This window comes from Polyergus mexicanus, unplaced genomic scaffold (genome assembly GCF_030449975.1).
Source record: "Polyergus mexicanus isolate NDT 795.1 unplaced genomic scaffold, iyPolMexi1.0 SCAF_8, whole genome shotgun sequence".
In the NCBI taxonomy this organism is placed as follows: domain Eukaryota; kingdom Metazoa; phylum Arthropoda; class Insecta; order Hymenoptera; family Formicidae; genus Polyergus; species Polyergus mexicanus.
The window spans coordinates 2,457,990-2,475,435 of NW_027223328.1; the positions used below are offsets into that span (position 1 = coordinate 2,457,990).

Consider the following 17,446-nt stretch of genomic DNA (forward strand, 5'->3'; position numbering starts at 1 on the left):
TTTTCTCGCTCTACTGGTGCTTTCGCTCATTGTCAGATTATATTCTCCGTTAAAGAAGAGAATGAATCTTTGAGACTGTCGGGGAGTCACGTTCCTTCTCTTTCTCTGTCTCTCCCTCTCCCTCTCTCTTTTCTTTCTCCGGATACTCTACTGCGTGTGTACATCCGAGCTAACCCGAAAAGCTGATACCACTCGAGAAGAAGCGCGTCACTACCTGCGGTCGCGATCCATCTTTCCTCGGTTATTTGCAAGCGTCTCGTAAAAGAAGACTTAGAGTGTATTCGTGGCGCCGATTATTCCGTACTCTGAACTAACCGGCATGAATTTTTTACATCGATCGATTGTAACGAGCGTATAATTCTCGAGACACTGAAAGTGATCAGATTACTTCGCAACGTTTCACTGAATTTTTCTTCGTTGTAACGTCATTCTTCGAAGAAAGTAGCAGATCTTTTTAATACGTTTGAAATCGATTTAACTAAATTGAAATACTGTTCTGTTTTTCTTTTTCCAAGTCACATAAATAATTAAATAAATACTCATATTTGCGTTTTTAAACGTGGGAAAAAATAATTATTCGAATTGTCATATCGCGGGCATTAGAACGGCTAATAAATCCATAGATCTTTTTCAAGATATTCCTCCCTCGCTTTTCGTCCAAAAATATTTTTTTTATCAGGTAAATAAATAATATCCAGGAAAAAGGACTGTAATTTAGCATGCGTTAAGTGAAATTCGTATCGGCACTGTGTCTATACAGCGTTCGGAGATTAATTCACGCGAGGGACGTCGAAAAAAAGTCTGCGCTTATAGAGCCATGTTGCTTTTGACACTCGTCAAAGTATTTTTCGTCGGATGTATACAGATGCGCACGATACACACACACACATACACACACGCGCGCGCGCGCGCGCGCGCGCACGCATACACACACAACATTGCCGCGATCTTCCAAACCTCCCCTACTTCTTCTCTCTTGCTTCGAGCACACGTGACACTCGCACACATCGATTCCTGGATGTGTGCTTTCTGGTCGTCAGAGCGCATGCTGCACTGCGCACAATTCCTACCACCCCATCCACCCACTTCCATCGCCGTACCTCTTTTACCACCCTGACGCCACCGCCCTCCCCCGCCTCCGACTCCAAACTCTCACGCAGCGCGCCATGCAACCCCCTACGAGGCGACTCTTATTATTTCCATTTTTCCAATTCGGTTGGGGGGCGGGAAGCGAGCGTGCAACACACTCCCCCACCCCCTTCTACTTCCTTACCATCTTCTCTCCCACCCTTCGGATCGTCTCCATCGCCCTCTTACTTGCACCCCCTTCTCAGGTGGCCGGCCGAAGGAAAAATATCTATATTTATCTGTTTCTTCGCGGGCTACGTCTCCCTACCCTCCCCTCCCCTCGCCGTACTCCCTTCTCTCCGCAATACCATCCACCGCCTCCACCTTTCGAGATTCTCTCTGTCTCGCGTACTTTCTTTTTCTTTCTTTCTCATTCCTCTTACTTCTTTCTCCTTCTTACTTCCATCTACCACTTCTTACCACGACGCGACGCCGCGCGTTTGCGAGACCGACAGAGAAAGAGAGGGTAGAAAAAAACTAAGAAAGATAGAGAGGATAGGAGAGAGCGCGAGAGCAGAGGGAAGGTAGAGAAAGGAAAAGGAAGTAAAAGACGGAGGCTACTACGACGACGACGGCGGCGACGGCGACGACGACGACGACGACGACAACGACGACGACGACGACGATGACGACGACGACGACGACGACGACGACGACGACGACGACAACGACGACGACGACGACGACGACGCCGGCGGCCACGGCGAAGCGTGCGCGCCTTTCCTTGGTCCCAAGCGCGAGAAAGAGAGATCGAGAAGGAAGGAGATGACGATAGGAGTAGGAAGGATAGAAAGGGAGAGAAGGACGGAGAAAGAGAACGCCGAGCTTCCGCTTCCTTATGCTCCGCCGCGGACTGCATCAACCAGTCGCGCGGTCGCGCTCACATAAGAAACTGGAATTCGAGAGGCCGACCCCCTTCTCGAGCCGACGCGCAGAACAGAAGGAAGCGGATGGTTACCGGCGAGTGTACGTCGCGCGCGGTTGTCGCGAGACTTACCCCATCGCACATTTAATATAAAGCAAGAGGACACATCGTACGTGTACCGAGAGGAGGAACAAAATCATCTGCGTTCCACTAAGGCTCGTGTGCGACTGAACGAATATTTATCCCCACCACTACACTAACGAAGGGGTCGAAGAGGGTCTTACGTCGTTCGCGATTTACGAGGGGCCCCGGTGAGCCCATCAGATCGGGCCCGAGCGAGGTCCGTCGGCGCTGATCGGCCACACACTTGGCTCGACGATACGCTCGCGTCATTCACGCCGGTGATGAAGAGAGGGGGGCCGCGCGGCCTCCTGAACGAGTTCTACGAAAACACCACGAGAATGACGCCGCCGGATGTAACGGAGGCCTAAGGGGATGCTACTCGATGCCACCTCGCGCCACCGAGGAAGATGTTTCTGCCTCTTTCAGTGCTTCCTCTTCCTCTTCTTCTTCCTGGCGACGGAGAGATCCGACCAGGTGGAGGAAGACGAGTCCGGGGAAGATGCTGCGTGTTCTCGCTGAGGGACAAATCTTAACGAAGAGGGGGCAACATCGACGTTAATGTCGCGAAAACGGGAGAGATCCCAGACGATCAACCAAAGTTCCTATTTTTCACGTGTTTTAGCCCAAAGATTAGAAAATTAAGGGAGCGGTAATTAGAGAGAAATAAGGGAGGAGGAACAAGGAAGAAGAACGAGAGAAAGGAAAGGAGGAATAAAAAAGATCGAGATGACGTATGTCGAAACCTCGTGTCCGCGACGAGAATGGAGCCTCCCGCGTTAATTAACCAGCCAATTAGAAAGCTCGCGGCCATGCGTAATGAGCTGCGCGCGCAAAAGTTCCTAAATGTAACGCGGTCTTTTTTTCTTCGAATTCGCGCCGGTCACAAGGCACGGCGCGCACTAATAATATAAATTTAAATACATTTAACAAACGAAAACTTCTCCTCGGCCATATGAGCGCCAAATCACAAGTGTGATTGAAAAGGAATAACAAAAGGAGAAGGAGGAGGAGAAGGAGGAGCGCTTTAGTCCTCGGTACTAGTCCGCTAACAATCATAGTGATAGTAATAATACAGTTAGAGATTAATTGTACAACAGCGAAGAGCGCCTTCTGCCAAGACGAAAGGGAGAAGGCGGAATAAATAAGCAACGTATTTGTGTCTTATGGCGTCTGATTCCGCCAACAGGCAATAAAAAACAGGAATCTCGAGGCGCGAACGAAGACGAGACACCTTCGTTTCCCTTGAATCCTCCCCCGCGCAAAGTCGCAATATGCGCGGAAGGAAACCTATTTTTTTCGAGGCAACGTGGAATTTCTGGATGAATACACTCGACTTCGGAAGTCAACCTTGCAGCTCTTTAAACAGTTTTTAACTGTACGTTAATGTGCCACGTGGGCTCTTGAAGCAATTTCCCAGACCGCGCGCGCCGTGCGGTGTTTTTATCCTCTTAATCGAGTACGAAGTAAAAATAAATAAAAGAAAATTACTGAATAGATAAGCAAACAAATAAATAAATAAATATATATATATATATATATATACACAATTTAAGAACCTATTTAATTATATATTCCTATATACATATACAAGGAACACACATGTACAGGTATTTTACTAGGTCCTTGCGATTTTAAAACTCACCCTTTGTTGAGATAAAGCATAGAAAAACGAAAATACCAAGCGAAGGAGACAAAAAAAAAGAGGTGCTTTTCGTGCATCGACATTCAGAAAGATATTTTTCACTGCGTCGGATTAGTGTAACAAGAACGGTAAAATGTCCACGATGAGTGTCATCTCAAACTCTTCCGTCGAGGTGGACTCGGATTCCTCGAACGACATGTCGAGCAAGGATGACTGCAGTGCCGAAAGAAAATTTATTCTACGAAACGAGCTGTACAACAGCCTGCTGGCGAGCGCGTTAGGCAAAACTGTGCTCAACAGGCATCTCAATTTCAAGGAGCAGGGGATTAATTTCAATCTAGCGAATCTGAAGGACAACCTAAACGCGCTCGGTGCACTGAAGGAGTTAAAGGACCTGAAGGGATTGACCGTCAGCAGCGTCCCCGCTTTTCCGAGAAACTTAGCTCTTCATCGGGAAGATCACGATGAGGTTAGACTTGAGTCGCTGAAAATTTTTTTTTATTGTCATTGCTTGTTGCTGCATATTGTTAATATTTAAATTTAACAATAGATGACATGCATGCGCATTGTCAATTGTCTCTCTTTGACATCGTTTCCCGCCTGTAATATTAAAGAGACGGTCTTAAGTGTGTGTGTGTGTGTGTGATAAATTTGGATATAATTTAATAATTTACATATTCATGTGTGCTTGTTTTTTTTTTACTATATGTTATACAATTCTAAATACGCGCACACATAATTCTACACACATGCATCATTCACTTTAAAATAAAAAAAATAGAGTTTCTTGAGATTATCTTGAAATATTTCTGTTACTGTGCGTTTGTTTAACAAACGTCACGTGGATATATTACTTATGGTATATCGGGAGTATATATAAACAAAAGCGTGGTGGAAAAGCGCCAAGTGTGGGAGGATGTAAACGATGTCGCCAATGATCGTGAGGATAGTTAACGAAGAGTTGGTTGACGGGTCGGCGAAATTGTTTGCGAGATAAAATATATCGTGGTTGCTTGTCCGTTGTCGGTATTATAAGTTGTCAGTTAAAAAGCTAGAACATAGTTAATGAGATTTTTCGCCTAACAAAAGTATAAAATACGAGGCCATGCCGAGATTTCATTTGTTCGGATAACGTTCTGTTTTCTTGACAGTTCTCTTCAGATGTTCTCAATGTGCTTTGTTTCAGAATCTTGATATTTTATCATACGAATATCTGTTTTGGTTTTTTATTTTTTATTTTTTATTTTTTTTTTATTTTGAACGAAGGTTGTATTTTTGTAGTTAAATCGTTTTATTACGCTGCTAATATCTTTTTTAAATCTTCTCCACATGCGCGATTATAAGTTTGGAAAGAAAATCTGTGAATAAATTTAATCAACTGTTTTTTTTTGTTTTTTTTTTTTTTAAATTGATCTTGATTGATGCATCTTAAATTTATTTTTGTTCTAATTTATTAATTTGGCTTCAGCAATAAAACGTGCTGGTGATTTTCTGTTGCCTTTTTTTATTTTTCATCCGAATTGCAACCATAAAAGAACGATTTCTTGGCACATAGTTTTAGCTTGTTTCAGTCTCAGCGTCTACAATGATTTCTGACTTAAATATACGATATATATACCTGCAGATCTGTTTCGTTTTAATTGTATCAAACTTATCACTATTTATATTTTTCAGACAAAATGATTTTTTCTAAGATATATTATTATTTAATTACATATACATTATATGTATTTACGGTATAGAATTTTTATCGCAAATTATATTTTTTTTAGTAGAATAATTTAATAATATCTTTATTATTATCATAAAAAAATTTTTGATTTAATTAACATTGTAACTGTATTGAAAAGTTAAAATTAAATTAAAGCATTCTCGGCTTATAGTCGATAGATCGATAAATGAACGCATCCATTCGAATACCAGATGCCTTACTAATTAACAAGTAATTATTTTTCGATCTGGATATTATTACATTTGGAGTTATTGAGTCTAAAGAAAAAAAATGTCACGGACGTCGTACTGCGTGCTTCGCGACCGTGCAATTAAGTAGTTGCAATAATGAAATGCGTCATCCCCCTTTGAGGCTCCCTTAAGAAATAACACCCCTGGTAAGCTCTAGGGGATAATTATTCGAGAGACTAATAATCATGCTTATGATTCGTAACACGTTTTTCTCACGATGCACCGCTGCGTGAACAATTAACGATCTCAATCCAAAGCCCCCTTAATTAATGATTTACCGCGATTAGTTAGCTGTGTCAGAAAGGGCCAAAATTTTACACACACATAGAGAATGTCATATAATCGTAAAAGAAAAAAAAAGGAAATACTTTTTCACTCATCATTAAATTTAGAAAAAAATTGTATCACTCTAAAATCCTTTCTAGAATAGATTTTTTTAAAACCATCAATTAAAAAAAAAAAAAATTAATTTTTTAATCCGTTGACAATAAACGGAACAACTTCCATATTCAAGAAAAGGATTCTACATATTGAATTTGGAAAAGAGTGCTAATAATATTATTGAATTTCAACACAATTTTATTCGATGAATATAAAATTTTTCATTGTAACGGAAAAGATAATGTGCCGATATCGCGTACAAAAGCGAATCACGAGAGCGTCCTGCAAAGATGATTCCAATTGCATCTACTTTTATAACAGTCCGCCGTGCTCATCGCTCCTTTCTGCATTCGACGACATATCGATTGGCTATCGCCTGCGCGACGTACATTTTCTTTTCTTTGTCCGAGGCTATGAATTTCTTACGACGTCTCCCGCGATCGATATGCCGCAGATTGGTATAATTATATTCGAATTTGCAAATGTGTGCGTGTTGACCGTTATACACATATAGAATAATTTATACATAATGATTATCAGATTTTCTTACGATATATTCGTGAGGGAGTTTAAAGATGTGTCAAATATGGAAATAGTTTTTAATTCTCTCAACAAATATTAATATAATAATATTAATAAAATATTAATTAATATAATATTAATATAATAAAAACTTAATAGATTATAATATTAATAGATTAATAGAAATAATTTTAAGAACATAGTTTATTATATAATCAGGAGAATACGATGATGTCTAAGCAATTAAAATAATAAATGTAAATTCTGTTATCTGATATTTGGCGGTACTTCATTTAATATCACGCAATTCAATATGAACGAGATTAGAAACAAACTTTGCAATGAAAAACTATGTAATGACTCTAGGTATTTTTGCGTCAAAAATTTTCTGGCTCTATGCCAGCCAATTCATCGATCAATTTATTAATGAGCTAATTCTTTTCGCGCGCACTCGATCATGAGTATCTAATACTGCCTCGCCAGTCAGACAAGAGTGAACGAGCTAAATAATTACCGTGATTAATGCAAGGAAGATTTCTCCGCTCTATCAAATCTATTACTATCTATCAAGTCAAAATATCGACTTTTGTAATTAATTATACTCAATTTTAACGTTCTTGGAGGTAAAACTTTTAGAGTTTCTCACAACTATACTCGTGCATATAACATAAACCAAAGTAAGCAATATAAAAAAAAGTAAGCAATTAATATAAATAATTTAATATGTGGAAAAAGGCATTAAGATTAAAGATATGATTTTTATTTACATTTTTTACTGATAACATCTTGTTTTACGAAATAAACTTAAATGCGCTTCAAAAAAATTGTGCTTGATGTATGCTTAATGGATTTATGTTTCTTTACAGAAGAACTCGTTCGCATGGTCGGAGGGTGGCGAAGAAGGTGGCGGTGGTGGTGGTGGAGGCGGTGGAGGGACGGGTGGGACCGGAACAGGTGGTACGGGCCCAGCGACCACCGGTAGTGGTGGTCTGGCCCATTGGGTTAGTGTCATGGCGGAACACATTCACAATCCGCACTCGGCCACTGGCGTCGGTGTTCACCATCAACAACAATCCCCACCTCAACCGCCTTATCCGTGGAACAATGGCCTTTCCAATGACGTGAGTACGCTTTTATTGAAATCATTCATAGTATTTATGACGTTTCAGCATGTTAATAATTACGCCAAGACATTCTCAGCGAATTTAAAGTCTCTTTTAAATTAATCTTCAATTTTTTTTTATATTATTATATCGCGAGCCCAATGAAAATAATCTTACCGTTCTAGAAAACATTACTCCGTAAAGACAATCGAATGAAACAATATCAGCAATTATTAACAATGGCGCACGTAAAACGTAAATAGGATCTTTATACACAATAATAGCAAGTGAGGTAGATCAAGTATCGAGCATAAGTATATAATCAATTAGGCCGTGTACGAAGATCGTGCTCGTAAAATAGATAACAATAGGGGTAACTCAAATTAACTTTCGTGTCTCTTAAAAGATTATAGTATCTAACAAATACCATCGAGTCTTGAATTATTCTCCTGTAGCCACGTTTTTTTTTTTTGTGGACTTGGCAGAAGCTGCAGTCGCGACGAAAGAATTGATAAAAAAGAACATTGAAAAGAAGGAACGGTTAGAGAACGAAAGGGAAATAAAAAAGAAAAGGACGTTGGTTGAATTAAAAATGGCCGGAAGAAAGACACCGTTAAATGCGCAGCAACAACGGCACCAAAGCTTCGGAAATAGTAGAAAAAAATCCCCGTCCGACATCCTTTTTTTTTTTTTTAATGCGCGGTGTTAGCGGGACGGGGAATACTCTACCCCTGTTTTGATTTTGTTTTTTTTCCTCCACCCTTTCGCGTGCTATCTCCGGACGAGAATCCTGCATAATTTAGACGAGACTGGATTAGAGGAGACCGTCAAGAGAGGAAGAGACAAAGACTGCGAAAAAGCAGGGAAAGGGTGAAGCAGTAAAATCGAAATGGGAAGGATGGGGGTGAGAGGCAAGGTGGGGTACAAACGACTCGAAAAAACGACAGCGAAAAAGGGCGCCAAAAAGGGTTGAAAATCGCTTTACATAGCAATGTTCTTTCGTCGGGTTTCATCTCGGAATAAAAAAAAAAAGGAAGGAAACAAATAGACGGAAACGCGAAAAAAAAACTTTCGAGGAAAAGCATGTATGAGCGCATTCGCGCGATGGGGAATAAATAAGAGAAAAGTGTAAATAACTGTAACGTAGTAGTAATTTAATCGCTTGAATCGATAATGATAATTATATAGCGTTTTTATTGCGCTTTACTCAGAGCGATTCATTTAGACTATTTAAAATGTAATCGAGGAGATAATTAACAAAAGAAATTGATATTGTAAAGGTATAACTCTTTTAAATAAAAAAAAAAATGCAAATATTTGAAATTTATATACTTTAAGTTTTCATACACATCTAAAATACTCTACTCTATCGAGGAGACAATTAACAAAAATAAAATTGATATAAAGGTATAACTCAAATTTAAAAAAAAAAAAAATGTAAATATTTGAAATTTATATATTTTGAGTTTACACACACATCTAAAATGCTCTACTCCATTTTGCTCATTTCTAAGCATTGCGCTCCCATTACTCAAAAAGATCATAAAGAATCCTCGATCACAGAGGACTCGTTTGTTTTTCCAAGACTGAAATTAGGGTGTGCCTTCTATCTTCGTACGGTACGAAAAGGACCGGATTTGAATGTGAATAGAAGGGGCAGACATCTCGAGGACGCTCTTTATCGGTCGTAGAACCTGTAGCACGCGGAAGAGTTATCCCGAGGCAACGTTTATCGTCTCTCTCTTTTTCTCTTCCCCTCCTCCTATTTTTCTTCCTTTCGTTGAAGGTTCACCCGGTTTTTGTCTATGGTTATGGGTGCTCGCGCAGGACCCACGCCATAGGACTATCGCGGAGACCTCGGGAAAAAACAAGGAACTACGACAACAGGGGGACGATTTAAATAATCCGCGGCATGCTAATGTCTCTGGCATTCTCACGGGACACCGTCCGTGAAAGTTTTCGGAGGGGAGGGGGCGATAGATGGGAGAAGAAAAAGAACGAGCCTACAAGACAATCGGCCAATCTGCATATGGCGCATACGGGCGAGGAAGAGCTTCACTCTTTGGCATCTTTCGAAGGGATGATCGTGTTATCTCGTTGAACGACTCATGACCAACGAATCGTCGATCGTGAAACCGTTAGGTTTTAAATTATAAATCTCCGAAATTTGCACATTTATAATACAAATGAGTTATAAACTATTAAATCAAGATCATTTTTCTATGACAATTTTTAATATAAATAAATGTTATAATTTTAATAATGGCATTTCTGGTTTAGTACATAAAAAATAAAAGCGAAAAGAAAATGAAGAGAATGTACGAGAGTAACATGTAAGCGCACAGCTAACATTGTTCCGCGTATAACTGTGTCATGTGCGAAATCAGTAACACGTTTTCGGAGGTTGTAATCTGTCGCCGGTTTCGCCCAGCGGGTGGTCAACCCCTTTTCCGGGTTTTTTACGCCTGCCCGACCATAATCCCTTAAAACGCTTAGAGGCGTTCTTTAGGGTAATTTCTCTCGGCAGCGAAGAAGGGGTGCGCCTCATCCGCCGGGACCCGCGCGTCGTTTTATCCGACGAGATGCAAAACACTTTCGGCCGTTCTCGTATCTTCGGTACTAGCGGCACCCGAAATCCTTCTTCGTGCGAGAGGAGTCCTTGGCCTCGCGCGAAACACCACCCCTGACGAAGATTATGCAAAGGAAGACTCATCCATCCTTTTCTTTTCTATCCTCCGTAACTATCCCTTTGCCCCCTTCCCTCCCCGTCTCATCTTCCTCCCGTTTCTCTTTCTCTCTCGCTTCTTCTTTCTCTCCTTCTCTCATCATTCTCGTCCCCTCTCGACACGGTGTAGCTGTACGAAAATTAAAATAATGGTTTGCGCAACCCCTGCAGCATTTTTTTACTTCTTCGATCGGCTTTTTCTCCGCGCAGCTTTGGCGTGGCAGCGACAGCCGGCATGCAAATCGCGCAACGGGATTTTTGTCTCCGTTCGGCGAGAGACAAAAAAAAATGGGGAGAAGTAAGGTATTGTCTCGGTACCGGGACCGTTCGTTAAGGGACCAGTGTCGAAATAAGATTTTTTTTCTATCTACGCATAGCCTCTGGGTGACGATGCCGTCTTCTCCGATTGGCTAATGAATCCGTAGGGCAACGCGCGCGTCGTTACAGAAAAAAAGTAGCAGGACCAACGTACGCTTCGCATTAAATGAAATGGAACGGTGGAAGTTTCGAATGAAGAAATTTATATCGCGTCATTGTGCAAAAAAAAAAAAAATATATATATATATTCTGAAACATTTTTTACATCTGTATTCATTATCTTTTTCATACGAATAGGAATATATTTCATGCATGCTGGAATATATATTCTCTTCTTCAAATATATTTTACAAAATTTTTCTTATGCATTATTTTTTTTTAGATAGAATTATTATTATTACAATTAAAATTATTATAATGTAGATAAATTTTTCATATTAATTTTATGTTATTTTTATTAATTTAAAAATCTCATCAATTATTCAATATTAAAGTTATACATTTTAATTGTATTTATTTTACTTAGTCTTATTATTATATACTTGATTCCGTAATTTATAATAGAAAAATGATAAACATAAACGATATTATCGTACACATATATTTCTAAATAATACATGTCTAAAAAAAACCATTGTACCATAACATTTGCCAATCTCGGGTTCTCATGGATTTTTCGTTTGCTTTTGTCGTATCGTCATCGCATTTCTGTTTTTCGAGAACCATCCCTTACGGCGCAGAAAAGATTGGTAGTCGGTTGCACGAAACAATGAAAGCACATAACGTTCGCACATCGACCTAACACGGAGTCCTTTTTGGTGGCGGTGTCACAACATTTGGGCCTAGGATAGAGTTATGGCCGTCCTTTTCCTATATATATAGTTTCTAGCGTACTAACCCTCCCTTCTCAATCGTATTCGTCGTTCATCTCCCTGCTCATCCACTTGGAAACAGTTTTCTTCAGTGATTTTTAGTCCTTCGTATTGTGTTTTGTCACTTTGCAATGAATTTACTGTTATGTGACCACTTGATTTAAAATTATATTTGTAAAGATGATATCTCTTGATATACCTCACACATTGATACATATAATACATATAATATCGTGTGAATTTTTTCTTATATTTTACATAATTAAATTTATAAATCTTTTATTTTTCGCGACAAATTTTTCCTTGCGCTTTTAATGTAATTAATTTTTCTTATAACACAACGAATGTGATTAGGAATATATTAAAATATATACATTTATGGAAATTAATGTAATGAAAAAATAATTCTGCAAAAATATCTAAATTTTTTTTTTATATTTTGAGTATGATAGTTAACGGTAAAGGATTGTTAGCACGAAAGTCGCGGTTGGTCGTGTTTTTGGTCGACCGTAGAGACGTGACTAAGAATTCATCGCGAGAATGTACCGTTTTCCGCGAGGGTGCACCGTTAAAGGATTGACAAAAAAAAAATTAGCACCCGTTCCATCGGGAGGAAAAAAAAAAGTAGCTTCGGGTGCTTCCGGCACCCGAAGACGCGAATAGTGGTTTTTTCGCCCGGAACCGATCCGGGTGAAAAAACCGCATATAGTTTCTCGACGGCGCGAGATAGCCGGCCCCCGGGCGCGTACCGTAGGGGCGCGTATGCAGATCATGGTGAAAGCCAAGTACAAAGGGCCCATAGTCTCACGCTATTGTGCCATGGCAGGTAAGATAAAAGTGGCTGGCCCGTGGGCCCGAGGTTCCTACATACGGCTGCACCCTGAAAAACACACACGCACACACGTACGTTCATGTACACACACGCATGGACGGCCGAAGAGAGAGCCTCGGGTGACCCGGTCTAGTAGACCAGCTCTTGATGTCTCTTTAATTTTTATTAATGACAGCGAATTTGAATTTTTGCATCGGTGATATGGGAACCGCGCGCGACGCGTTCTTGAGGGATCGTCAGGTACGAGAGAGGAGGACGTATGTACTGAGAGGGCACGTCGTAAGTCGCGTACGTGACCGTGGCCCTGGGAGCCGCGCTTAAGGGAGATCCTCGTCCTCGTCATCGATCATAATTATCCGCTTTCGTACCTCGTTTGATTCGCGCTGCGGCGACAGGTGAGGATTCTCTAGATTTTCCTGCACGATCTTCGGGCGCGAAACACGGCCACCGGGCCGAAAGCGTTCGACAAACGCGGCGCGATATAAGCACGTTGTACTTTTATTTTCTCTAGGCATAGCAAAAAATAATATCCAGCGAGGAGAATATTTAAATTACATAAAAGTTAAACTGAAAAGTTGAATCGAATAATTGAATATAAACCGTGCTGCACGAAATACGATTAACGTATTACACTTTTATTCGTATGAAAATTTTAGTACATTTCTCATGCTTCCTAAATCTTTTTTTATATCTACGCTATTGATATTCGGTAAACGCATTATGTAGAGATATGCTATTTCAAATTTTTTAAATTCTTATCATTTGGCACATTCAAGAAAATAACATACATTAAATTATTTGATACATTTACTTCTCTCTCCTCTTTCTTTTTACTTATATAAAATATTTTTAAGCTTTAAGGAAATTAGCTTATTAAAATTAGCGTAATAGCTACTTCATACAAAGTGATTATCATATTTAAAATTAAATTTTTTGTGTTAAATTAATTGCAACATATCTCTAGCAAAAATTATCGATTGCAATTTTCTTTTTTGAGGATTTTATGTTATTAATCGTTTTCTTCGATTGATATTGTCAACAACGACGAATTATCCACGTTGTGTGATTAAGAAATCGGTTTATCCCACTGCGCGCTTTTCAGATGAATGACACCATACGTAAAACGGCGCGGGGTACTAAAAGGAGGCAATTAATACGTCGCGCATCGTCGTCTCTTCAAAAGTAACGAGCGGAGCAAAGGGCGCCGCGAAGAAACAGAGGGGCCAGTGTTTTCTAAGGGCCACGTGTTTTTTAATGACGAGTAGCAGACGCCATCGCGTTACGTTCGATCGATCGTGACGGTTAAAAAAATCTACGTTCTGGGAAATCGCTTATGCGACAATTTCTAATTGCGAAGTCGAATCATGTCAAATTTTTTAGATATACAAAATTGAATTTTACTTTTAATAAGAAATTCAACGGCTAATACTTTTCTGAGAAAAGTACCTCCAACTCTGCCGGGATATATTTGAATCGATATGAAATATCTTGGTAATTAAACTGTGTATGAATTAAACATATTTTGAAAAATTTGTTAAAATTTTATTAAATCGAAAGTTAAAAATAGTTAAATCCAAAATAATTATAAGAATGAAAAATCCATTACCTCCATTTCAATAATTTAATGCATGAAAATGCTTTATTTTTCATCGTTAAATTTTCATAACTCGATCATCAAACTATTGCTAATAAAAACGTGATTTGATTTACATATAAAAAATCTATCATTAGAAAATAATGCAATAATCCGATAATATTCACAATTTGTTATAAAATCGAGCTATCGGCAAGCTATACTGAGCTTCATATATAATATGTAGTTTAAAAAATAAAAATTAATAATAAACGCGAAGGAATTTTTAACTCTTGAATTTTGATTGGAATTTTGATTAAATTGAAAATTACCGAACAAATTTTTGCGTTAATTATCATAGCGCAAGCGAATACGTATCGAGAAAATTATAATTAGATATAGCAATTCAAAGTCGCGCAATTAAACTTCCAAGCACTTTCTTCTCACCACAATTAAGTTTCGCGAAACTTTCAGTTATCTCGAGAGATTCTCAAAAAGTTTCGGTCAAGGTGTCGGTGCATTAAGAAAGTTCGGCCACAAAGGACGAGCTTTGTGAATATCGCTGCGTTTATCCCGCGAATCAAACGGTATTCGATTTTTAAAAGGGATTCGTCATTCTTTGCGATTTAACAAAGGGAAAGAAGAACGGGAAATGTTGCAAAAATTGTTGTTCGAAGATCTGCAATTGTAGGATAAAAAATCGAGTGCGAATGTCGGAATCGATATTTGACCTGGCAGAAAGAAGTAATGAAAAGGAAAGAAGGATAAGATATAAAAGATAAACGCGAAAAATATCGGACTTTTGAAGACAGCTATAGTTATTATTATCAATGTTTCCGTCATCTTTTTTTTTTTTTTTTTTTAAATATTTGATAGATTTAAAAAAAAAAGATCTTGCGCCCATAAAATATTTAAATTGCAAACAAAGAAACTATAAAATGAGAAATGAATCCTTTATGAGAGAGACAGGCAGTGTATTTATTTAGAGTTGATTATAAAATATTAATTGTTTTCATTTTTTATATCTCTTTTTACTATAAAGTCGACAACTTTTTATTGAACGTTGCAGTTAAATCAATAGTATATCTAGAAATACAATACACTGCTCGTTTTTTTAAATCTGGACGAAAATAACGATTTATAGATAATATCGTTAATAAAAGGAAGTAAATATTTCATGAAATTTACTTTCAACCAATTTAATGGAATTAATACGGCTTGCTCGTGCAGTGGACAGGTCAAAGAGGTCACCAGATTTTATTTTCGTATCTTTCTGTGATTACTGATAATCACATAGCAACGCGATGAAGAGATAGATTCTTAAACCTGAAAGAATATATACGTGATATGTGTGTGAAAATATTTATTAAATCGTATACATGAAACCGTATATTATAATATAAATATATATTTATACTTCTAAATTAGATGAATTATTTTTGTTATTAAATTTTATTTATTTAAATATTTTATTTCATTTTAATATATTACATTAAAACTGTCCACTTAATCAACTGCTCTTGTATAAGTATGAATGATGTATAAAACTGCGATTTGCTTTAGGGGGAAGTTGTTTAGTCTTGAAAGTTTCTACCAATGCTATAGCTCTCGGAGGTCGCAGAATTAAGGGCAATATTTCTCTTAGTTGTGTGCATTCGTGATTTTTGCTGTCGAGTGTTGTCCTCGAGAATACAAGCTTCAAGTGCTCTCTTAGTCTAAGATCATTGCCTTCAATGAACGGCGGTTTATTCTGCGACCGACCAGTACGATTGGCGATTCCTTGGATACTGCAGAGCAATTGAGAATATTTTTATAAAGTACCGATTACACTCACATGCGCACATAACGTAGCGGAGGAAGTCGCGGGTTCGTTCTTCGTCCGATGAAAGCGGGAAAGGGTGGGAAAAAGGGCGGCACTCGTAGAAATAGAAAAAAAAAAAAAGGAAAAACAGTCCGGGATCGATATTGAACTGCGGAAAAAAGAAGGGCGGGAAAGAACGAAGGTGGAAAAAGGAAGAAATCGAGGAAGGCGAGCCGGGGGCTTTGAGGAACGACAGTATGCTGACGATAAAATGAGATTTTCAATACTTGCCTGGAAAATATTATGGAGATATTCGTCGTTCTCTCTCGTCTAGACGGATGAATTCATTATTTTCGCGGATTATATCAATATTAAGCGTTAACCGATTCTTCCATAAGGCACCGAATACGCAGCATCACTGTAAAATTATTTCGCTGTATCAGCTAACGCTAACGTCACCGAGTGTAGGCGAATAATTTGATTCAGTTTTTTTTTTTTTTTCAATTTTTGCGTCGTAAGAAATCTTAAATATTGTTTTTATTACATAGAACCCTATGCGGGTACCGTTGTATGTTTGAAGTCTCTTTTTACTGTATGTATTTTAAAGCACTATCGGCTACCACCGTCTCACATTTTTAATCCGCGGCGAAAAGGATTAATTAAAATAAAACTTTTAAAATATTCTGTGCATCATATGCAGTGTATACCATATGTAAACAAAGTTAAGCTAAAAAAACAGCAATGATATAACCAGTAAAAAAAAAGAAACATTGCAACTTACGCTGATATTCTTTTTATGGAGGGTGTATTTTTTTATAATTTCATAAATTACGATAATTTACATATAAAACATCGATGATCAATATGGGAAAATATATTGTATAAAATATATATGTGAAATCTCTTATTTATATATATTTAAAATATAACGTGAAAACGCGATATGTGAATAGATTAATATAAAAACGAAATGGCTAAATTTATATATTATTAGCTTGTTACGAAACATTTGAAACTTTATTCGATGTTTGTTACATTACTGTTATAAAATTGTAGGAATAGAAAGAGATTGTTTGATCCGAGCCAACTTGAACAAAAGATAATATTTTATTCTAAGGATCGTGGAATATAACTTCTTCTGGCTACATGGTGAAAAGGGAAGAACGAACGCCTGAAAATGACGAGCGTACGAAGGAAGAAAAAAACCAAGGAGAAATATCAGGATCGATATTCGACCCGGAAAAAGGAGCAGCGGCAGAATGGGGAAAGGGCAGGCGGGCAAGAGGGGGACTAGGGGGGCGCTCTGCCGAAGGGGTAGGGACACGGGATGGGGGAGGGGGTCAGGAAGAAAAGTGAGAAAAAGCAAGCACCGCACATCGCAGAACCCGGGGCTGCACTTTGAAGAAACGTACAATAGCGAAACGCTTCCTCCTAATATTTACAGAAAGACATTCGCGTAAATCGTAAAAACGTCTTCTTCGAATAATAACAAACAAGCTCCTCTCTTATCTTCCGTTAAAAGTTTACGACGCTACGCCAACTATTACGGTCATTTCTGTGGTCATTTCTCGGGTGGAAAAAAAGTATATTACGCGCGCG

At 38.5% G+C, this 17,446-nt stretch overlaps 1 protein-coding gene across 1 annotated transcript in view; it reads left to right on the forward strand.

Annotated features, from left to right (window-relative positions):
- Positions 1-3,654: 3,654 nt before the first annotated feature.
- Positions 3,655-17,446, forward strand: part of LOC138935750 (zinc finger protein rotund) — a 96,495-nt gene continuing 82,703 nt past the window's right edge. Inside the window, exons 1-2 of the mRNA XM_070300562.1 lie at positions 3,655-4,227; positions 7,490-7,744. Coding sequence (XP_070156663.1) covers positions 3,892-4,227; positions 7,490-7,744 — 591 coding nt within the window. The 5' untranslated portion in view covers positions 3,655-3,891. The remainder of the gene's footprint in view (positions 4,228-7,489; positions 7,745-17,446) is intronic.